The sequence below is a fragment of the Quercus robur genome, chromosome 8 (assembly GCF_932294415.1).
Source record: "Quercus robur chromosome 8, dhQueRobu3.1, whole genome shotgun sequence".
Lineage (NCBI taxonomy): Eukaryota > Viridiplantae > Streptophyta > Magnoliopsida > Fagales > Fagaceae > Quercus > Quercus robur.
Genome location: NC_065541.1, coordinates 5,799,230 through 5,825,040, shown reverse-complemented (window position 1 = coordinate 5,825,040; position 25,811 = coordinate 5,799,230). Strand labels below are relative to the sequence as shown.

Sequence of the window (25,811 nt, the reverse complement as noted above, 5' to 3'; positions counted from 1 at the left end):
CCCCCCCCCAAAAATCCAAGACTAGCGACAAAAGCCAAATGCGAAAGAGGGAGAGAAAGAGAACTCAACGCCGCTGTGCCGCCGCCTTGGACCTGATCTGGTCGGGTTGATGGGTTCACGATGGGCCGATGGTTTTCAGGTGGATGGGCTATGCGATTTTCAGGTGGATGTGCTCTCTCACGTTTGACCGACAAGAGTTGTAGTGGAACGAGCTTTCCGTCGGAGAAGAGCTCGTCGGCGGGGAGCATGGCCACCGGATCTAGGTTTGCTTGAGGTGGGTTTGCTGGGTTTCTTTTTAAATGAGATGGGTTGTTCTGAGTTTGAGATTTTTTTGTTAGGATTGGTTGTGTTGTATTTTTGGATTGATTTGATACTATGAGGCTTTAGGGTTTGATGATATTGCTGGGTTTGAGAAAGTGGCGATTTTGAGATTTTTTATTTTTGGGTTTGTCTTCTTAGATCTGGGTTTGTATTCTTGTTCAAGACACGCCTAAATCTCAATTCATGTAATTTTTAGTTTTTAATTTTTTTATTTAGTTAAAATTAATAAATTAATTTTTTTAATTTAGATGTTGATGTGGCATTTTTTAATGCCAAAAAACATTTTTTATTATTAATTTAAGCCACGTGGACATTAATTTACTATTATTTATTCTTGCCGTTTGCCACCTCAGCTTTTTTTCCGTTTCTGATGTAACGGCAGGGACCAAAATGAGAAGCGTTTTTCAGGATTGGGACTAAAAGCGGTAAAAATAAAATGTAGGGACTAAAATGGGAATCGTTTGAAAATGTAGGGACTAAAAGTGGCTTTTCGTCTTTTTTTAATGTACTGAATATATTATCTTAATGTATGGAATTAAATAATAGAATATATGATGTAGAGTGTATTGTAAAATGATGTACTAAAATAATAAAGTAAGCTTTTTAGTATCAAAATAGAATATTTATAGAACACCTTCTGAAAATGCTCTTACGGTCACTAAAATCCACCATAGTTGCTTTAAAAGAAATCCATAATAGTTGAATTGCATTAATTGGGAGGATCACATTCCATCATATCAAATAATTTCTTGAATGGGATGCCCTCGAGAAGGCTCGTAATACTAGTCAAGTCCAGTTAGCTTGCACGGAATTGTAGTAAAAAAGTCATGACCAAAAAATTCAAAAAGTGGACTTTCAATTCCAAACACATTTATTGCATGCATTCAAACAAGACTTTTTTACTTGAAAGATAACTTGTGCTTTTATATTGGTTGTTTCGAGAAAACCAAGCCCTCCAATTAGATAGAGTAGACCACTTCAAGAAAGTTCAGACGTACAAGCTATTATTCAAAAATTCATGACTATTTTTATTCATGGTCAACATTTGAATTTATACAAACTTCCAAATAGATAAAAATAAATAATAAAAAATACCTATTATCTATCAATAAAACTATTCTTAATCCTAATCCAAACTAATTTATTTGAATAAATAATACATATCTCTATCATTATTTATCCAATATTAATTAAAATAAATTAGGCACATGGCACTATATACCTATGCTATGGTTATTACAGATGATGATCAATTATGTACAGTATAATATGATGCTGAAGAGATCATCACTTATCATCTGAGTTCAGGTACAAATGCTGTTCTCTTATATAATCAATCACTTCATCTGCAGTCAGATATTTTATCGACAACCCTCTTGAAATGCAGTCCCTGAGATACATATAAATTTTTTTTTTTTTTAAAAACCTTCAGTGTTAAATTCATCTTTATATTGGCAATAAACAAATATGCTTTACTTTTACCTTACTCTTGTTGAGCTGATTTGGTTTGGTATAAGCTCATCCACAACTTTAATGTTATCCTGAAAAATTCAATATTAGAGTTGTAACGTTTAGGGTAGACCAGCAAGCAAAGGATCGTAAAGCAGCCATAAATTAAAACAATTGAGTCAATAAAAGCCACTGGGGTGAAGCTCCTTTTGAGACAAAGGATTCAAATTCTGAAGACATGGGAAAATTTGGACCACTTTTAACCTTTTCAGATGATTTCCAGAATTTGGTCAATTGCAAAAATGTGGACAATCAATATGCAAACAACGACGGACATGATATATGTTGCAGTTCAAAGTTGAAAAAACATCAAGAAACATGGGACCAATTCAAATATTCTGATTACCCTGAATTCATTCAAAATTTCATCATCAGAGATAATTTTCTCAACATCTTGTCCTTCTCTGCGAATGCAAACCACACCATAATCTCTGCATATGGTCCTGACCTGGAGAACAATAACAAGATTTATAGAACATTATAATCCAAGGCAACTAATTATAGATCAATTCAAAAAGGTTTGATCCATATCCCATAAAGACTTCATATCCACATACCGAGGAAATTCAACATCTGATTAATTTTACAATATAAATTTCAGTTCAAGTATATGCTCCTGATATTAGGAAACATTTAAATAAATCTTTCTACTTGAACTTACACACTACCATTTTATGAAACTGGCATTTTTACACTCAGATGAACTAAAAAACTAAATATATCCAAATTTCACGATCATGTCATTGTCTTCTATAGCAAAAGAGAATTAAATGACAGTAGTATCCCCATATCAAGGACTTAGTGAAATATTTATCTTATTATAAGCGCCTAATTTGTGTGAACCAATATATGTTGAGAGTACATACTTGATCTGGAATCCAGGCTCCAGGAATGCCAAAAGATTGGAGCAGATCAGAACCGCAGACAAGCATAACCTTAAGGGATTCTAGAAGCAGGAGAAAAGCAAGTTAATGTTATTCAGCATTCTGCCTAAACCAATAATGAAAACACATAAATATGACCCAGGTTAGAAAAGAAATTCATTAAACATAATAAATCAAGGTCATTAATACAAATATATAGTCAAAATCAGTAACACAAACTACTATATTTTCAATCTAAGGACTAAGGGTGATAGTAAGCTGCCCACCAGGGGTAGAATTTCCCCTCTCCTTCCCCAGATCCCTTCGCTCCCATCGGTTGAACCCAACCACAAAGGCCTCCTTTTTAAAGGGTGTTTTCAACAACAACCCCCCCCCCCCCCCATACAAATCCAAATATAAAATGACAAAGCATTCCTGACCCAATCTCCTAAAATGAAAGCCATCCAATTTTTATTTGTGAATGTGCACGAGTGCTCATCTGTATATGTGATTATATGCAGAAGAAAAAGATTCAAGATAATGTAATCACAGTTATTTAGTCTAGTCACTCAAAAGCAAATAAAAGATACCATTTTGTCTAAACATACCTTTGGGTACCTGCCCACTCTCGCATAAAATACTCTTAACTCTGGATAAAACAGTTAAAGAGCGTTGGAAGGTACTTTGTCTTGCCTGCAACAAGAGTTTAGAACTTCGAAAATTAAATTTCAAACTATGCAAAACATGATGAGATAAGACCACAGTAGAATTTTACACTTGAGGATGAGAACACATTTATATCAAAATGAAACAAAGTACTATTCAAGCAGGCACCAGCTCTAAGTTGCAAAAAAAAAGAAAAAAAAGAAAGAAAGAAAGAAAGAACTTGAGAGAGGGAGTAATTTACCTCCCATGGGTCAACCATTACAAATTCAGAACTTTTGCTCGCCAGATGACACAACTGTAGACGATGTTCAGCAGATAAAAGGCCCTGCGAAAAAACTCTAGTTACTACTTTGTTACACTATATTGATATTTGGTCACTGAAAGATAGGGGGTATATCACTTTACGAAGGCAGGATGGTGATAAGTAAAACATAGAATAACTTAATAGAAACAAATTCAATCAAGTAACCCATGACTGATGATATGAGATATCTATCAATCATGACAAATGATAATAGTATCAACATTGTCTGCCATGCAGGGGGAAAAAAAGTCCCTACAAGGCAGCACTCAAATGGATAAGGTTACACATAAGTACTCCAATTAAATTGGAAAGTGCCTCTCAATGTTTGTGTTTGGATATATTTGTGTGTAGTAGTTTTAATTTCTCTATCCCAGCATATAGTGTGCATTGGGAAACCCCACCCCAGTGGGTTGGGGGAAGATAGGGTTGTTAGATAGTTACAAATTCAGGCATAGAAATTGATGAGAAGTCCTGGAGAAATTGAGGTTTGCAACTCACTTCCTAAAGAGGCCATTTGATTTAATGTTTTAAGAAACGTGTAAAAAGTGAAAGACAATCCATTTGCTGACAAAGGCTACTCTACAAATTACATTTCTATCAATATGATACATGCAACTACATACCCTTTTCTTGTATGCATCATTAACGGGTGACATATAACCTCCAATAACACAATAGCCTTCTGCATTCAGCGCATCTCTTGCCAGCTCTAAGAACAACATTGGAAGTAATCAAATCAACATTATACCTATGAAAACTAAATAATGCATTCCATCAAATTCATATATACATTTAAATAGAACAGAAAATATTTTCCACAAATTTCACCATTCATGAACACGAATTTTAAAATGAGATCTTTCTGTATGAAACTAGCCAGAATTCAGGTCAAAAATGATATCCAAGAAGGGTTCATTTACAATAAACTTCAATCAATTTATGCAAATACAAATTCATTGAAGACAGAGTGACGTGTACAACTTTATTATAGTGTTTCTCGTTTCATACATATAAAATAATATCTGACACTTCAAACAACAAATAGATCTGCTAAATTATTATCTAAAAATACACTCTTGCAATGCTCAAACAATGACTTAGTAGGTAATGCTACTAGTAATTATGATGAGTTAAGTTCAGAACTTAGTACATCCGATATAGATTTTATTTATCTAACTGCAATGAACCCATCAAAATCAACAAGGTCTAAATACTAACAAATAATATAAATCTAAACATGATTAGATATAAAAGTTGATAGTATTTATAACATGCAGTGCAACATAAATCATCAAGTCTATTTCATAAGCAAAGTATCGCAGCTACAAGTTTCATAACCAGTATGTGTGTATGTATTTTTTTTTTTTTTTTTTTTTATAAGTAGGAAAAACTGTATTAAGGGTCCGTTTGGATACAGCTGAAAACTGAAAACTGAAACTGAAAACTGAAAAATACTGTAGCAAAATAATTTTTAATTGTGTGAATAGTATCGTGGGACCCATTTTTAATGTAAAAGTTGCTGAAAAGTGAAATTTGTGGGTTTGTAAACAGTATACCATGTGCTGTGATTGGCTGAAACAAATTAGAAAAGTCAAACTTTGCGGCTACCGTTCATTGAACAGTGAATGAATAGTAGCCGCAACACTTAAAAAGCTCAAAAATGCGTTAAAAAAAAAAAAAAAAAAAAAAAAAAAAAGGGAAAACGCAGACGCAAACGCCCTATCCAAACTAAGCCTAAGAGAAGACTACTTCATTAAAGAAATGAAGTAGGCATAAATATCTATGTATTATTATAACAATTAGTAACAGAGTTCTACATTTAAGTTGCACTTATATATTTAATAATCACTGAGTTTTGTTCTTTCTGAGAGGGCATCAATTTTTTCCATTTCAATGGCTGTTATTCAACAATTGGGTCAACATCTTGTTAACTGTAACCTAGAACTACATTCACGAATTAGCCAATGAGCCTAGCACAAATGGCATCTCTTCCTCCCACAAAATGGGTGAAGTACTAGTAAGGCTGAACAGTGCCCAATATAATAAAACAATTCTTATACAAACAAATAGTAAGACATCTTTAAAGGATCACTCTTTTTGATTGGTCCAAAGCTTGGGGTTTAACACAATGTTCTTCTGTTTTTGAGTTCCTAGCTTCTCTTAGATCTTTCGCTTGATATTCTTGTACTTTGTTGATCCTTTGTGTTTCATCATTGTGAACATAAAGTTTTTTATTTATTTAATATTAATAGAACAGCTCTGCTACCTATCAAAAAATAATCTTCGATGGATTTCCAATTAATGAGAACAGAATCGGGGTCATCAAGGAAATTTGATGAGTGAATATGAAAAACATCCAACCAATTGAATCTACCAAAAAGAGACTGCAGTTTTTTTGTTTCCAAAACCCAACTTATTAATAACATTAACTCGAGGACCAAATTTGAAGTAGGCTTTTAAAAAAAAAAATTCTGAAGGAGGCTTGAACAGCCATAATAGTCCCAAATATGTTAAGACCCTGTCTACCCTGCCTACTTAATAATGGTGCTGCTGGTAGTTGTTATACAGCAGCCTTCAGTAGAAGCCTTGAGTGATGAAGCAGCAGGGTATGCATTTACAAGAGTTATGCAATGGCTTATCAAGATATGCAGTGAACTATGTAATTAGCAACTAAGCAGCAATCTCACTCAGTATAGTAGCAGTGAATAGCTCAACTAATCAGTTAGAGTAGCCTATCAAGCAGCTGGAAGCAGCGGACAGTAGTGTCTAGAGACTGCAGTAGTAAAGCTTAGGCAGTAACAGCAAGCATGCCAGTGAAGCACAAGTTATGTTAGTTGGTTGTTAGTCTTGTGGCCTTGATATACTAGCCTATTGGTTGTAACTCTCTTGTATAGTTGCCTAAGTAATGTTAGTTAGAACCCATGTGCTTAATAGCATTTACCATGTGATCAATTAGGCTAGCTGTTAGCAGATTAGTTATCTAGTTAGGGAATTCCTGAGCTTGTACATATTAAGGCAAGCCTAAATAGCTGCCAGCCACTTCTGTAAGGATCATAACAGTAGAGTACAAGCAAGTTCCCCCTTTTCTCTAATTCTCTCTCTCTCTCTCTCTCTCTAAATCTTTCTTGTCCTTGGAGGCCAAGCTCCCTCAAAGCAGCTATCCCTTTTAGAGCTCACTTTCCCACTAGAAGTAGGTTCTTATCAAAATACTAAGCACATTTTAGTTTGTAATAAATTGTTGTTGGGCACATTAGTCCGTACTAAAGTTTAACCTAAAATAGTTTATTCACTGAGTTTCCTAAATGAAGCCAGCCATCAGAGCACAACAACTGCTGCCATAACCCTGCCACTACCAACATCAACACTACCCATCCCCCCACCATACATGGCATACCATCTGAACTTCTCTTCACTTCTATACCATCCCTCCTTACTGCAAGCAGCCCCATGTAACCTGCAGATAGGTGAGAATTCACAAGAACCATGTCTGAATCAACAAACAAGGTACCAAAATCCAATCCCTTAATGCTTCTACGAAACATGATTTAGCCCACAATAATAATCCATAAGCAAGTCCAAATTCATGACGCCTATCATATACAAATTCATATCAACCACCACCAGACAATGCTCCATGTGCCATGGTACCATCACTGCTCCACCGAATGTACATCCTAACCATTATAAGAATAGTTGATACACCATCAATCCATAGAGATATGACAAGACTACACTCACTGCCTCCACTACTAGCATGGCTAATGAGCACAAGCACCAAGTCATGTATGCCCATCCACAACCACATACAGCAACCTACCACTTATGAAATTATTCACCTCTCTCTCTATAAAATGTTGCAAATAAGACTTTGGAAAAGTTCTACAAAATTCTAAAAGGCATACAAAACTATAAACAAATCCTAGGAGATTCCAAGTGCAAACAAAAGAAGTAAAGTCAAAGAGCCAATGGTACATCACTATCACACAATAAATCCACAGAAATCAACAAGAGTATCTAAATCTTTAACACTTTTATTTTTCTTTTTATTGGTAAGTTACACATGTACCCAATGTTTTTGAACCCACGAAACCTTAAACACATGTACTTGATTTAGTTCCTCACTTGACAAATAACATAGTCAAATGGGTAAAAAATATATTAAAGCCAAAGTCTTTAATTATAACCCATTTTGCATTCTGAGTTAGATCATCAAAAACCCCACCACACCCATCATCACCCATGTCCCTAAAACCATAGCCATTAAAATAAAAAAAAGAAGTGGGTTTCAATTGACTCGATTGGTAAAGTCTCTTGTTATCGAATAGGGGACTGGAATCGAATCCTCTCTTCACCAAAAAGACATCCATTGATGTCTTGGTTTGATGATAAAAGGCAACTACCATAGAGCCAACGACATAAAATTAAGGGTGAGTTTGCCATTATTTAAAGCAATAACCATAGAGTGAACCACATAGGATTAAGGATGAGTTTGTCCACCATCAACTTTCTCTTTTAACTCTTTAGCATATTTGCTTACATACAGCATTTTAGCCTCACTTTATCTAAGCACAACTATACTTCAAACAATTTTCAGCAAAAAACAGCATCTAAACAGACATAAAACCCTCAGTTATCCACAGAAAAACAACAAAAACAAAAAGTAAAAACATGAAAAAACAAAAACAGAAACTCGCACCCCAACTTACCAAACATGCGTAAATGCATATAAGTCGGCGGATTGAAGCTTCCATTCGCTACTAAAACCACATACACCTTCTCCCTAGTTTAGAACAAAGCAAAGTTACCACTTTTTTCCAATTAAACCAAGGTCTAATATATAACAACAACAACAACAAAAATGCAAAACGTTATAAGACATGTTAGGTGGCATCTGGGTATCCCTTAGAAATGAGTATGAGATACTTACTTGGGTGTGGTTCCAGGCGAATCTTCATGATCAATCAATCCAAAGGATAATTTAGAGAAGGGTAATGGGGTATCCATGACACCTAGATAATATCAAATTCAACAGAGAAAAAACGTTTACAAGTGGTTTTTGTAAATAGAGAGAGCTTACTTTTATAGATGGGATTTGAAGTGAGAGAGAGACAGAGTATTTGCTTTTGCGGGTAAACAACGCGGTTTGAGTGTGAGACCTTGAGTCCGTCCAAGACGGAGAGATGTTGTTCAAATGGTCCAATCAAAACTAGACACGTCAAAAACGAAAAAAGTAAGGTCCACGTCAACAAAAAGAGGAAAGTAGGGTGCCAGAGCAACGCTGTGATTTTGCTCTACTCTATGTGTCTTATCTACAATCGGCGATTTTTATAATGAGAAAGTGAGGTTGAGGTTGAACTAGTTTGTTATACCTTTCAGAATGAGAAAGACAACGATTGATTGGTACGAGATTTCGGATCTCTGTCAATTTAGGGCTGTTTGGTAGTGTAGTTTTTATTTGAGTCCTTCTAGTGCCACATAAAGTGGCACCGAAAAAGCCACACATCGAACTCCTCTTTCCACAATTCCCTTGGCCTAATGGATACTTCTCCAAATAAAAGAAGGCTTACTCCCTAAAGATGCACGTAAAAAATCACAATCTGGAAGATATCTTACTTTGAAAACTTTGTACACCAATGAATTCTGACCCATCTCTTCACGTGCTGTGTCTCTCTCAACCATCAGAGACGTGTCTGTGAAGGACGATGGAATTGGGTTGATTATCTTTTATTTTAAGAAACTTATCTGCGTTGATTTGCTTGTCTCTCTCAACCATCAGAGGCGTGTCTGTGAAGGACGATGGAATTGGGTTGATTTTTTTTTTTTTTTTTTTAATTTTAAATTTTAAGAAACTGATCTGCGTTGATTTTGGGGGAAGGTCCGGATTGTTCTAGTTTGATTGATCTCAGCTTGATTGATGGGAAGGAGACTTGGCTTGGGTTCGGTGACTTCTGGGGAAGGGGGTTGAGTGTTTTTTTTTTTTTTTTTCTTGAGGAACTGATATTTTTCTCTGAAGACAAATGGAATTTGCGGAAGGAGAAGAAATTCGATTAATCTACTGTTTTTTTGCCGAGAGGAGGTCTTAAATAAAGTCTATTTGAATGGAGTAAATAAAGTTTATTTGAAAAAATATTATTAAGCAATAAAAAGTGAAGATTTAAAAAATCTACATCTATATCTATCCTATATTCTATATTTATATCTATATATTATTATTACTAAAAGTTAAAGCGTAGTGTTTAATGTTGCTATTCTCACGTTGCGTCGTATCAATTGTCACGTCATTCTTTTTTTCCTTTTTTTTTTTAAATATAATTTTTCTTACAATTTTAAAACGGTTTTTACAATTTTCAGTCCTATAAATGCAGCCCACTACTTATTTATTTATTCTACTATCACCCTATAATAAATCTAGCCCGCTATTTATTTATTTACTTCCACTATCACTTTATAATAATAAATCTGTATGATTAATTTAGCCCACCTCATATATATTTTGTTCCACTATTAAGCCCAACCCAAAACCTTTTCAGTTCAGTTTTACGGTTTTGTGTGAACCTTTTAAGCTTAAAAAAAAAAAAAAAAAAAAAAAAAAAAAAAAAAAAACAAAAACAAAAACAAAAACAAAAACGTTGAAGCCTTTCAAGCTTTAGGGTTTTTTTTTTTCCCAATTTTCTTATAATTGTTTTTAACATTTTTTTTTTAATATTTATACTTCTCCAACCTTTCTCTCTCCCTTACCATTTCATCTCTCCACTACTTCTTCAATCTTTTCATCTCTCTACTACCTTTTACATTAATATCATTCTTCCTCTTTCCCTTCATCTTCCATTATTTTTGTCTCTTCTTATTCACACCCTCTTACTATAAATTTGTCACTATATTTTCTATTCTATGCATAGTTTTCCCTCACCAAAGAAAAGGTTCTCTCTCTCTCTCTCTCTCAATTTTTTGGTGGATTTTTTTTATTTTTCTTACATCTCTACTTTAGGTTGATAATTTTTTGTATTCTTTAAAGTTCTACTTTGGGTTAATGTGATTTAGTTTAGTTTTTTAAATTGTGATTTAGTTTAGTTTTTTAAATTGCTGTTGTTGTTTTTATTTTTTATTTTTTATTCTCTTTGATTGTTAAATGTTATCCTATTGCATTCTAAAGAATTAAATATAGCATATAAAAATATAATATTATTCTATTACATAGCATGATTTGGATAATTTGATATTTATTATGTTATATAGCATGATTTTTTATAGTGCTCAATTTAGATGTTAAACTATAAGACTTTACTAATTTTTGTTTATTTTCTAATCCTTTGTGGTAGACAAAGTACTCTTAATAGCTGTATTAGAAGTACTCTATAATGCCATTTATTTAAAATAAAAACAAAGGTTAACCAAACGAAAATAATCAGATAGGTGACAAATTTTAACTTTTGTAATTTTATTTTTATTATTATTATTTTATAACAATGCATGAATAGAAATTTAATTCTTAGATTTTGCTAATAATTATTTATTTGATAATATGTTTTGGGCGGCTGAAATTATAATTTCTACAAAGAAAATAACCTTAATAGATTATCAAAAACAAAATTTTATCCTAATATTGGTTCAATTAATCATTGTTAAGTTTTTTTTTTTTTTTTAGTTTACGTTTTTTTGGATTGTTCCTATATTACATTTATGATTGTTCCTATAATAAATAAAAATATAATTAATAAATACATTACTCATTATTAGATTAGTCTAAATTGTAAATTTTTTTTAATAAAACCACCATAAAAATAATTATCACGCGCAACGCGCGGGTTCACAGCTAGTTATACATAAAAACTATAAGCCATAATGTATTTTTTAAACCTTATCTAAAGAGTGTATGTATGTGTTACAATAATTATTTTTAATAGGAGAAATACTACAGTGACAAACTATTTTACTACATTTTTACAAAATGTTGATGTGATCAACTTCTTACTGATTTTTATTTAGGTCAACCATTATCATCAATTTTTCATTTACCAATAACCATTCATCACATCAACAATTTGTAAAATTGTTTATAAAAAAATTTGTATCTCTAGAATTACTCTTCTAATAGTCTTAGGTAAAGATTTGGAGCAAGGATCTAGGAGTAGGACTAGGATTTACCAAAATTCTCAAAGTAATATTTATAAATTAAAGAGAAAAACATAAAAATTTGTATGAAACAAATGGTCCTAGGTGCCTTTGGGGTAATTGTTAATAAAAACTTATATGAAACATAAAAACTATTATGAAAAAAGTTAACGAATACTTTAAGGACATTGGTTTAAGAAATGTTTTTAAAAGCTTTTATGGAAAAAAAAAATTTAAAATCTCATGAAAATGGTATTAAAATTTTCCTAAAATGATCTATTAACAAATGCCCTAAGCCCCTAAGGCATCCGTTAATAAGACCCAACCTTTATTTATGAATGAAAGACCCCTGTAAACCTATCAAAACAAAAACAAAAAACTCATTTTTTTCGTAATCCTAAGCCCCAGCCTTAATCACCACTTCCAAAAACTTCTCATTGTCATAAACATTGCTTGACTTCCAAATTTGTTTGAGTGTACCTGAGATTCTAGACATGATCCATCAACTCATTTGGATAAAGTCATATTGTGCAACCAAATAAATGAAAATTAAAAAAAGAAAGGTAAATTCCAGATAACTACCCTGAGGTTTGATCTAATACCAACACATCCAAGACAATTGAAAAACAACCATTTTGGTCCTTAAACACAAAAAAAATTTTGTTCACTCCACGTAAAACAAAATATGCTCAGTGTTTTTTCATTTCCAAGAATGCATGTTCAGAAATGGTACCCCACAAATCTCATTTGTTCCAGCCAACCCAATGCACCTCTGATCATCACATTTTAGTCCAACACTCCAACAGGTTTACATTATTTTTTGCACTTCCCAAGAGCAATAAGTTCTCTTAATATAAAACCAAAAGAGAGTAACCCAAGTCATGGTTGGTTCAATTTCTCTCTTCAGTCTTCATTAGAGTTAGAATTTAGACTTCCATTCAAAAAAAAAAAAAAAATTAGACAGAACAAAGAGAAAGAGGGCTTCTATGCAAGTTTTAATTTGAAGAGAGATACAAATTAGTTCTTGATATCAAAATATAGCTAAAATTCTTGTGATGGAAGAAGTATTAATTATGAATGAAAGACCCAATCTTTATATATGAATGAAAGACCCCTCTAAACCTATCAAAACAAAAACAAAAACAAAAAACTTGTTTTTCCATAATCCCAAGCCCCAGACTTAATCACCACTTCCAAAAACTTCTCATCATTATAAATGTTGCTTGACTTCCAAATTTGTTTAAGTGTATCTGAGACTCTAGACATGATCCATCAATTCATTTGGATAAAGTCATATTGTGCAATCAAATAAATGAAAATTAAAAAAAGAAAGGTAAATTCCAGATAACTACCCTAAGGTTTGGTCTAATGCCAAACACATCCAAGACAATTGAAAAACAACCATTTTGGTCCTTAAACACAAACAATTTTTTGTTCACTCCACGTAAAACAAAATCTACACAGTTTTTTTTTTTTTTTTTTTTTTTTTTTTTTTCATTTCCAAGACTACATGTTCCGAAAGGGTACCCCAAAAATCTCATTTATTCTAGCCAGCCCAAATGCACCTCTAATCATCACATTTTAGTCAACACTCCAATAGGTTTACATCATTTTTTGCTCTTCCCAAGAGCAATAAGTGCTCTTAATATAAACCAAAAGAGAGTAACCCAAGTCATGGTTGGTTCAATGGCTCTCTTCAATCTTCAGTCTTCATCAGAGTTAGAATTTAGACTTTCATTCAAAAAAAAAATTATTCGGATGGAACAAAGAGAAAGAGAGCTTCTATGCAAGTTTTAATCTGAAGAGAGGTACAAATTAGTTCTTGATATCAAAATATAGCTAAAATTCTTGTGATGGAAGAAGTATTAATTACTTGAAAAATAGTTGATTTAGTTTTTGTTCTAGTTTCTTTTTGTAGGTTGTGCTATTAGCAACTTGGCCCTTTTGCTTGATAATTTCGACTCTTTTGGTATGTAATCTTGGATTTTTTTCCTCTCTCTAAGTTATATGTTTTGGTATGTAAAGAACTTGATCTTTATGGAAATTAAAGGATAAACACTAAAAAGAAATTAGGATTGACTAAGAAATCCTTGACCTCAATAGAATTTTTTGCATAAGTGGTTTTTCTGATAATTTTATTCCAATAAACTACTACTACTTTTATACAAGATAACCCCTACATTTTAAGAAAAACCTATCTTAATAAAACTCAAAGAGCTCCACTAGCCATTACAATCCTATTGAGGATATTTCAGAATCAAAGTTTATTCATCATGAGTATCATTTAGATGGAATGATATTCTAAATGATATCATTTAAGTATTTAATTTATTTAGCACATATTTGACTTTGGTTGCCACGCTTGTTGTAGTTGCTCGATTTGTGGACCCTTAATTCACGTGTGCTTGATTAATAGTGAATAAAATTTTATTCCAAAATATCCTTAATAAATCCAATCAAATGACTAACATATTCCCTTATCCTATTAAAATGCAAACACAAATGCAATAAATCCTAATATCTCAAGCTACAACTTATTATGATCCTAAAATTATGCAAAATATCTAAATACTATGCACGTAACAGTTGCAGAGTGTTTTATTATTTTACTTTTTTCCTTTTTAATTTTAATTGAAGCCAAGAAACCCAGTGGTATTTTTTTTCAAACTTTGTTTTATAGATATCAATGGCAGCAACACCAACTTTGTTTTCTTTGCTCGTCCATCATGGTCCAACAACATCGATCATTCATGATATTGATCAGAATTGGTATTCATATCTGGATATGTGTCAAGATGTATTAGAGACTGTACTTGTGGACTTGCCTGCAAACATAGGTGCAGACATCAACATCAAGGGTGAAATACCAAATTCAATGGACATCATGAATGTGAATAATGATACTGATATGTTAAATATGACACATGAAGATGAAAGGTGTCGTAAAATTCACATTCATGTTCATTTGCACCTAATGAGCCTCAACGCACTACTTCTCAACCCACTCAAGAAGAAGCTATAGTTGGTACGACTTCTTTATCTAAAGATCCTAATTTTAGTGACATTTTTGGCAATGATCTTTCAGCTAGGGCTGCTATGAATTTTAGCCATGACATTAATGCTATTAAGGAGAAAGAGGTTACTGATGAAATGCTATTGGCATTGGTTAGTGCTCCTGAGGAATTTAATATTCTTGCTCCTATGGGTGTAGAGTTTGGTTATTTTGAAGAAGAATTTTATATTAGTACTTCTAATGAAGAGTAGCAAAGTGAAGATGAAATTGACAGTGATAGTGAGTATGAAGTAGATGGGTCTGTGGTTGAGAAAAATTCTAAAGGTGAGGATGGTGACCCCCAAACTTTGGCTCTAAAGAAGTTCATGAGGATGGTTTTGATTATGAACTTCTTCTTTGATGGCATTATCTTGTTTTGGGGCAAACACTCTCTTCTTCTGATGGACGGGCTTGTAAGACGGGGGGACACATTTAAACGATGAGTAATCACATGGGGGTCAATCCCAGGCATGTCTTCATGGCTCCAACCAAAAACATCTGTGCTCTTTTTGAGGAATCCAACAAGATCCTACTTCTTCTTCTCCCTCATACTCGTCCCATTCTTGGTAAACTTCTTTGGGTTAGACTCGTCCAACGGTACATCTTCCAATACCTCAATTGGCTCAACCAGTGTTCTTCTTTCCTCAATGTTCATTGTTTGCGTCTGCTCGTCTATTGCTAACATTGCTAAGTAACATTCTCTAGCAGCTAATTGATCTCCTTATACTTCTCCAATGCCATACTCTGTTGGGAACTTGACAGACAAGTGGTAGGTGGATATTGCAGCCCTCCAACTATTCAAAGTTAGTCGTCCAATAATGGCATTATACGAGGACAAACAGTCTACAACAAGGAAATTTACTTCCTTATTGATTTGTCATGGGTAAGAGCCAACCACGACTGGTAAGGAGATGGTGCTTATTGGTAGAACCTTCATTCCTCCAAACCCGATCAATGGCACATTCATTGGACAAAGTAATTCCTTGTTAACCCTCATTTGTTGGAAGGCTTGATAGTTGAGGATGTCTGTTGAACTCCCATTATCTATTAACACCCTTCTAGTTGTATAATTTGCAATCGCCAAAATAATGACAATTGCATCATCATGAGGATGGTGCAATCGTCTTAAATCCTCATTCGTGAAAACAATGGTTGGTTCATCTACTCTAATCATCCTTGGTGGCCATCCAAATATTTGAACATTCTGGATTTCCTATAAGTAGGTCTTTTTGGCTTTGGATGAGCATCCTGTTGATGTAACCCCTACAATGATCCTTATTTCTCCAAGTGGTTGACGTGCTGGCTCTTCTGCTTTGCCCTTCGTTAGTTGTCTCTTGTCCTTATGGTCTCGCCCAAGAAAGTTTTTTTAACTTTTCCAGCTTAATGAGAGCTTCAATCTGCTGCTTCAAGTCATAGCATTCGTCCGTATCATGTCCATGGTTGCGGTGAAAATGACAATACTTGCTTTTGTTTCGCTTGCTAAGATCTCCTTTCATCCCCTTGGGCTACTTCAAGGATGGATTGTCTTTGATCTGCATTAACACTTGGTCAAGCGGAGTATTCAAAGGAGTGTAGTTGGAGTATCGTCTTGAGGACAACCCTGCCTTCTTGCCGCACAATCCCTTTTCTCTCTTACTTTGGCTTTCTTTGGATGAGGACCTTGCTCTAGATGGTGTATATAACCATTGTCCAGCCGTTCACCTTTCTTCTTTTTCTTGGCAATGATTGCATCTTCTGCGTTCATGAAACTTTGGGCTAAATGTATCAATTTAGCCATCGTCTACGACTCTTGGTCATACAACTTATGGATAAACAAGTCTAAACTGACACCATTATAGAAAGCTGCTAAGAGGATTTTGTCATCCATTTCATCCAGCAACATGGCTTCTTTGTTAAAACGACTAATGAAAGTAAGCAGACTTTCTTTTTCTCCTTGTTCTATGTTTAATAAGCTGGACAAGGAACGCTTCTGCCTTTGTCCCCCTACAAAGTTGTTGACGAACAACTTACTTAGCTCCTAGACCGAAGTTATAGTGCTTGGTGGTAGCTTACCAAACCATACTTTGGCCAGGCCTTTCAACGTGGTAGGAAAGGCTCTACACATGATTTCATCTGGAACACTTTGGAGATGCATGGTTGTCTTGAACGTAGCAATGTGATCACAAGGATCACGCGTCCCATCATATGAGTCTAGGATAGGCATTTTGAACTTGGAAGGTAGGGGATGACATGTGATGGAAGCAATGAAGGGTGAATCAGTCCTGTGGACGAGGTCATCCATAGGATTTGCTCTCTTCATGGAATCCTTCATCTTTTCCATGGCTCTTTTCATCTGCTCCATCTCCCTTTCCAAATGTGGTACCCTACGAGTAACGATACCTTTGGACTGGTCTCCTTCAGCATTATTCTCAGCCCCTTCATTCTCTGAATTCTGCCTCATTCTTCACTGAGGTTGTCTATTAACTTCTCTAGTTAACTCCTGGTTCTATTGTGTCAGTTCTGCCATCATTACTGCCATGGACTGCAATTGTTGTTAAACGATCATTGGGGGTGCTGGTGCATGATTTGGGTGAATGGAGGCGTTTCCACTCTCCTGGTGTCCTGGACTGGTGGCCATCAACCTAGTTCGAACCATGCAGCCTTTCTGTCTTGGAAAGCTAAGAAGTTAACACTTTGAAATTTAACTAACTCGTCTTTCCCACAAACGGCGCCAACTAATAACGCACGAAAATCATTAGGCTGGAATACTTCAGACTATGGTAGTCGCTCTATGATCCTTAAAAAAAAAAAAAAAAATGTCAAGGGTGACCGATGTAACTCGACCAAGGACCTTCTGACGGTTAAGTCAGTTTTCTCTCTAGAACACAAGGATGGGAAATTGTGAATAGTAAAACTTATCTCGAGTGAATGGGACTTGCTTCTTTTATAGAGAGTTTGGAGTGGGTCTACTTGTTCGGATCTACCACCATCGTGGGTGATATGAGTAGTTAATGGAGAAAATAGGTAAATGGAATATATGGAGTGAATTACGAGGAACTCCTTCCACGTTTTAAGAGTAGTATATTATGGTCAAATCATAAGGAACTTTATGAAAAGTTCTTTTGTAGAATTCACCAAGTGTTATTATGTGGAGCGAATTACGAGGAACTCCTTCCACGTTTTAAGAATAGTAAATTATGATCAAATCATAAGGAGCTTTATGAAAAGTTCTTTTGTAGAATTCACCAAGTGTTATTTGGTCGCCCTTGCTTTTGTGCTATGGACGACTAACCTGATCTTGTTATAAAGGGACATGTATTACTCCTAAGTACAATGTCCTTGTTCTCCTCTTCTTAAGGTTTTCTAGATGTGATCAAGTTATGAACGTGGTGACTGTGGACGACCACCATGTACGAATATCTTTAACATAGTCCCCATCAGTATTAATTACTTGAAAAAATAGTTGATTTAGTTTTTGTTCTGGTTTCTTTTGTAGGTTGCACTTTTAGCAACTTGGCCTTTTTGCTTGATAATTTCGACTCTTATGTTAAATAATCTTGGATTTTTTTTTTCTCTCTAAGTTATAGGTATTGGTATGTACAGAACTTGATTTTTATGGAAATTAAAGGATAAACACTAAAAAGAAATTAGGATCGACTAAGAAATCCTTGACCTCAATAGAATTTTTGCATAAATGGTTTTTTTGATGATTTTATTCCAATAAACTATTGCTACTTCTATACAAAATAACACCTGCATTTTAGGAAAAACCTATCTTAATAAAACTCAAAGAGCTCCACTAGCCTTTACAATCCTATTGAGGATATTTCATAATCAAAGTTTATTCATCATGAATATCATTTAGATAGAATCAAAGTTTATTCATCATGATATTCTAAATGATATCATTTAAGTATTTCCTTTATTTAGCATATATTTGACTTTGGCTACCACATTTGTTGTTGTTGCTAGATTCATGGATCCTTGATTCACATGTGCTTCATTAATGGTGAATAAAATTTTATTCTGAAATATCCTCAATAAATCCAATCAAATGACTAACATATTCCCTTATCCTATTAAAATCCTATTAAAATGCAAACACAAATGCAATAAATCCTAATATCATGCAACAACTTATTCTAATCCTAAAATCATGCAAAATATCTCATTACTATGCATGTAACTGTTTTAGAGTGTTTTATTGTTTTCCTTTTATCTTTTTTAATTTTAATTGAAGCCAAGAAACCTAGTGTGTTCAAGGCCATTTTGTATCTTAGTTATTGATTTTTTTTTTCAAACTTTGTTTTATAGACATCAATGACAGCAACACCAACTTTGTTTTCTTTGCTTGTTCATCATGGTCCAACAACATCGATCATTCACGATGTTGATCCGAATTGGTATTCATATATGGATATGTGTCAAGATGTATTAGAGATTGTACTTGTGGACTTGCCATATGGATATGTGTCAAGATGTATTAGAGATTGTACTTGTGGACTTGCCTGCAAACATAGGTGCAGACATCAACATCAAGTGTGAAATACCAAATTCAATGGACATCATGAATTTATATATATAATAATAGATGAAACTGAGAGAAACTCAAATTAGAATTCTAAATTAGAGTTCCAATTTTGCGCCATGTGTCCTAAATTATTAATTTTTAAAAGAATTTTATTTCTTAATTTTAGAATCAAATGTGGGACCACATCATAAATATTCATCCAAGTAAGTTATTAAATACAAAAACCAAAGAGTTTATAATAAATGAATCATAAAAATAAAAAAGTGCTTCTCAATAATTAAAAAAAATGGACAATTTGCATTTTATACCTAATAATATCCTTATAAATTTTTTTAAAGAGTTAACAAAATATAAAAATGACTATCAATAGTATTTAAATTATATATATAGAAGTTATATTACGCATCTTATTATATATCTTTAAATGTATCCATGCATATACATGGAGTTACAAGCTAGTGTGAATAATGATACTGATATGCTACATATGTTTGACACATATGAAGATGAAGGGTGTCATAAAATTCACATTCATGTTTCATTTGTACCTAATGAGCCTCAATGCACTACTTCTCAACCCACTCAAGAATAAGCTATAGTTGGTATGACTTCTTTATCTGAAGATCCTAATTTTAGTGACAATTTTGGCAATGATCTTTTGGCTAGGGCTGCTATGAATTTTAGCCATAACATTAATGTTACTAAGGGGAAAGAGATTACTAATGAAATGTTATTGGCATTGGCTAGTGTTCTTAAGGATTTTAATATTCTTACTCCTATGGGTGTAGAGTTTGATTATTTTGAAGAATAATTTCATATTAGTGCTTCTAATGAAGAGTGGCAAAGTGAAGATGAAATTGACAGTGATAGTAAGTACGAAGTAGATGGGTCTGTGGTTGAGAAAAAAAATCTGAAGGTGAGGATGGTGGCCTTTCAGACTATGGATCTGAAGAAGTTGATGAGGATGGGTTTGATTTTGATGTTGACATAGAGCATATTCATGTGGATAGGGTTATTCAAGGAAGAAGGTTCAATAAGGCTAGAAAATGTCATGGTACTTACTAATGTGAATGAGTTTAGGGAAGCATTAAGGGATTTTGCAATTCAAGGACTTGAACTTGTTAGGGTGAAGAATAATAAAGCTAGAGTGATTGCACATGTGCCAGTGATGGGTGTCTATGGCAGATTCATGCTACTATAACCAGTGGCGGACCATCATTATGACTAAGGGGGGCTTGGCCCCCCTAAAATTTTTCATAAAATTAAGGATTTTTTATGGAATTATCCTAAATAATTTGAAAACTTTCATAAGAACCTTATCATTTTAGCCCCCTATACTTGATAGTATTCATATATATATTTAAGAAAAATAAAAATAAACATAACTTTCATTTAAATAAAAGAATAATGTTAGAGATACAAACTATTTTATAAAAAATATTACAAACTGTTGATGTAATGAGTGATTATTGGTAAATGAAAAAGTGATATTTATGGCTAGCCTAGATGAAACCAATAAGAAATTAGCCACATCAAAATTTTGTAAAAATATTCTAAAATAGAATACAACCCATAAATATATATGTCAAAAAATTACAATAATTAAACATTTAGCATCTTTAAAATGAACACATAGGTATTTTAATAATTACCTTAACAAATAAAAGGGACAAAACCACTGTGCACCTTTGGTGCGGTGCTCACTCCACAAGTATAAATGCTTGTGGGGTGTAGGGAGCAAGGGTCGGGGTTTAAGTTTCCAGGAGGGAGTTTCACACATATATACACTTAGATTAGGCAATAGTAGAAATTCTATCTTGTATCAAAAAAAAAAGGGAAAAAAAATTCTAATTTTCATCCTAGCACATCTAGGGCTTACTTGTACCATATCAATAGAAAAATTGAAAGATCAGTAGTTTTGTTTATTCGCTGCACCAAGTCCCCACACAATTGCAGAAAATTTTTCTCACAATGCTCTCACATGTGATTCTCTCTCTCTCTCTCTCTCTCTCTCTCCACTGACCATTTGTCCTTTTTTTTTTTTTTTTTTTTTTTTTTTTTTTTTTTTCAGTTCTTTCCTTTTCCCACTGCTGCTGCAATTTTGTGTTTACAATATAAAAGTAAAAGTTTTGTGTGACTAGACTAAATAAGAAAAAGTGAAAAACAAGCTTGAAACTTTTGTAGGCCTTTCATCGCTGTTTAGTGCTCCTTTGTTACCTTACTTTCATTTGCTTTCTTTTGATTTTTTTACTTTACTTTTTTTTTTCCTTATAATATATTATTTGTTATTATAATAATTTTTTTTTTTTAGAATACTAAGTATTTTAACACATACACATGGGGAAAGAGGAGAAGGTCTTAAAGAAATCGATAATGGTGTATATCCAAAAGGGCTTTAATCAATATATTTTATACCGTATGACATTATAATTTATAAATGTACTTGATTAGTTTGATTAAAATATACAATATATACTACTATATTAACATGTATTTAGCACTTCAAAAGAAAATTAACATGTATTTAGTTGTTGTTTATAGCACATATTGAGTTATGAAGTATTGTATATTACCATTTTAGATTTCATATGCACAAAAAAAAAATTTATATATGACCCCCCAAAGATAAATTCCTGACTCTACCACTAGCTATAACACCCGATGAGATCACATTTAGGATCAAAACCTACTATTCACAACACACATGTATTAGGTCCTCCAAAAATTCAAATGCTACCTCCACTTAGATTGCTAGGAAATTAAGGAGCAAACTTTATGCTAACCCTGACTTGAGGTATTCTAGTATGCAACAAGATCTGCTTAACAACAGTTTGAAACTTTAGTAAGCTAAAGGAGGTTATATTGAGCAAAGAGAAAGGCTAGAGAAAAGGATTATGGAAACCATGCAAGGTCTTATAAGAAAATACCAGCATATGCTAATGTGGTCTTGGAAACCAACCTTGGCAGTATAGCAAAGATTTAGTATGAGAGACCCAACATTGCAATGAATTAATCCTACCTTGAAGAGGTTATTTTTATGCTTTGGTGCTATGAAGAAATGTTTTATCAACGGTTGTAGGTCATTCTTAGGAATTGATGGTTGCCACCTCAAGGGGCCATTTGGGGGTGTTCTACTTACTACTATTTCTCTTGATGGTGACAATGGCTTATTTCCAGTTGCAGTCGCCATTGTAAAGGTTAAATGCACGGGTAATTGGCTATTTTTCTTGCACCATTTAGATCCTGCATTGGTTAGCATGACTGATAAGCCGTGCTTTGTATTATGTCTGATTAGCAAAAGGTATGTAGATTGATTCTTTTAATACTTTAATGTGTCAATTTTTTAAATCCCTAAGGGTTTTTTTTTCTCTCTCTCTCTCTCTATTTGAGGATGTCAAATGCATCTAATATGCTAGGAGCATAAAGTGACATTGATAATTGTGATCTTATTTGTTATAGTCTTTGATGATGCAAAAAATCAGTAGTTGAGCTCCTCGTCATAGTGGATGGACAACGCTGTGATTAGGGTCGTCTTTGTTGTAGGAAAACCTGCAAAAATAAACTGGGTGAAAGAGTAGCACACCGGTGTGGAGTTAGCCAAACCGCCTCCGCTGCTTAAGTCAGTAAGGGAGAAAGATTTTAGAGAGAATTGACTGGAGAGTGATTTTTGTAGAGTATTTTGTGTGTGCCTTTAACTTCTATTGCCTTCTCTTTTTATAGCTACGTGCCTTATTGATGGGCAATGAATTGCTGTATTTATGCTCAATGGATAGTGCATTACAAAATCTTTGTCTAAAGTTCATAACTCACTCTGTGATTGTTGCTCCGTCCATTACACTTTGTCATCAATGAGCGTAATAAATGCGCAACGTCTTCTCTTGGTTAATGACGATCTCTGATTAATGACAATCATAAACTTCTGACTCATCAATCTTTTTTTTTTTTTTCCTTTGTTTAGTCAATTATAGTTGAATGCTAGCACTTGCCACAATCATAATATAGTTAGATATTATTTTGTAAAGCTGTTTTATTTTTTAAGAGCTAGTATTATTAGATATATATATTTTTTGTATGTTTGTGCCATGAACATATTCTATTTTTAAGAATTGCATTCTTTGAAAGGTAAGTTGTTAATAATTTCTTTGTCATTATGGTTTTTCAGGGTTTAATTGATGCAGTGGCTCAAGTCTTCCTCGGAGCAAGTGATAGGCTATGTTGTAGGCACATATACAGTAATTACAAGGTTAAATTTCCAAGCTTCATGCTTAAGATAGATTTTGGGCTACCGCAAAAGCATATAATGAATTTTTGTTTAACAAGGCTATGCAACGTACAAGAGTGAACAATGATGTAGCCTATAGGAGTAAGAATAAAGATTGACCATGTGGGCTAAACATGCATATGATCCAAGAATTAAGATTGACCATGTAACTAATAACATGATAGAATCATTTAATCAATGGGTTGGGGACCTTAGAGCTAAACCAACTCTTACCATGTTAGATGGAATCCATTTCAAGATCATAGGAAGACTAAATAAAAGGTTTGAGAAGGCAAATACATCAGATTCTTTGGTTTCTCCTAAGATAAAGAAAACACTGGACTTGATCCAACAAGATTCAAGGTTTTGTAAGGTAATAGAAGCTGGTGATTATGAGTACCAGATTGTTGATGGTTTTACTACATTTGTAGTGAATTTGATTATAAAAACATGTGCTTGTGGTTATTGGAAGATAAACAACTGCAAAAGCGTATAATGGATTTTTGTTTAACAAGGCTATGCAGCATATAAGAGTGAACAATGATAAGTGGTTTTCTTAAGTGGTTTAATGGGTTTTAAGAAAAATTATTTTGTATATAAAATTAAAAGAACAAAAAAACAAAAAGACAATTCCAAGTTTTTATACTAATTTTAACTTATTGTCAATTTTTTCTAAAAAAAGGAAGTGGCGTCTATGGGTCGGTGCAGGTCAAGTTTATGCTCAACTCACATCAGAATTGGCGACATTGAGTGGAAGGCTAGAAGATTTGCCCTTGACCACAAACAACCATGGATCAAGTCGAATTAGTCTTAGTTGGGCAATGGTCGGGCTCGATTGAAGCCAATGGAGGAGTTGTTAGAGGTTTTTCTCAATCTTTGGGTGGCGATCTATATATTTTTCATTGAATCTAAGTGAAAACCACTAGATCTTGGACGAATTTTTGCAAAAAACACCGCATTATGCCCAGATTTAAGCAAAAACCTTTATCTTGTCGTCAAATCTAAGTGAAAATGACTAGACCTTCACCAAATTTGACTAAATGCTACCAGATCTTCACTGAATTTGACCACAAAAACCATATCGTCATCAGATCTAAACGGATCTGGGTAGATTTGGCTTTATTTCAATGATTTGGTCAGTCGGTTTGGGTAGGTCGGGTTTTAGAGAAGAAGACTTGCCACTTGACTTGCTAGAGTCGGTTCTTGAAGCCTGAGACATGCCACTAACTGGCTCCTTGCTCGGATTGAGTTGGTTTTGGTTCAAGTAGCTCTAGGTCGGATGGTTCTGTCAGGTCTTGGTTGGGTTTGGACAAACATTATATCCTTTTGTGCTTATTAGAAAACTTAAAATTCCCATAAGCTAATAGTGTGATAGATGAAACTTGAGGGATTAGGATCCAGCACAATTTAGCCATCTCTTCTTACAATTTTTTTTTTCACTTTTTACTTTCCCTAACTTTTTTGAAACAATGGTTAAGATTGAAAGTTGTTTTTTGCAACTATCAATCTCAACCATTCATAAGAATTGCATCAGGTGTAATACCCTAATGGCACGTTTGGTAGACTGTAATAGGCACTGTAATGTAATAGTTATTCCTATGGTTTAGCTATTCAATAGTTTTGTTATGTTTTTATTACAAGGAATAGTCATTCCTTATGAACAACTATTCTTTAAAATGAGGAATAACTATTCCTCTCTAAAAGGGTTGTAATATTTATTCCTTAGTAAATGTAATAATTTCTAACATTTATATATTTCCAAATAAATAAACTTTCCATATCCACCTAACAATTATGGAAATAAAAAATCATAAAAAAATAACTCATCTCTCTAAAATTTAAAATATATTATTTTCTAGGAAATATAATTGTATGAATGAGATTTTTCCTAAAATAAATCATAAGTTTTATTCTAATATTACAACTTACAACCAAACTAATGAATATGTTTAGTTATTCCATTACAACACATTTTATTCCTGATAATAAAGATTACCATTCCTGTTATAATTCACATTCAGTGTACCAAACATGCCCTAAGTATTGCACCTGATCTCAATCCAAACTTGAGACCTTTAAACTTATGGCATATTCCTTAGATCCATTGATAATTAAACCCACAAGTAAGTGTCCCCGAAGAAACTTATGTCATTTATTTTAAATAGAAAAAAAAAATATTACACTTCTTGTAATTAATTAAAAATTTATTTAAA

The 25,811-nt window shown here is 33.5% G+C and overlaps 1 protein-coding gene across 1 annotated transcript; it reads right to left on the bottom strand.

The window, feature by feature from the left end:
* Positions 1–1,306: 1,306 nt before the first annotated feature.
* LOC126694311 (nicotinamide/nicotinic acid mononucleotide adenylyltransferase) lies at positions 1,307–9,697 on the bottom strand. The gene is made up of 10 exons (XM_050390502.1): positions 9,033–9,697; positions 8,591–8,869; positions 8,370–8,443; positions 4,287–4,372; positions 3,601–3,684; positions 3,302–3,386; positions 2,697–2,776; positions 2,177–2,278; positions 1,804–1,862; positions 1,307–1,711 (listed from the first exon to the last, which is right to left on the bottom strand). Exons 2-10 carry the CDS (start codon positions 8,665–8,667, stop codon positions 1,609–1,611), a joined length of 750 nt encoding a protein of 249 aa, XP_050246459.1. The 5' UTR covers positions 8,668–8,869; positions 9,033–9,697; the 3' UTR covers positions 1,307–1,608.
* Positions 9,698–25,811: the final 16,114 nt, after the last annotated feature.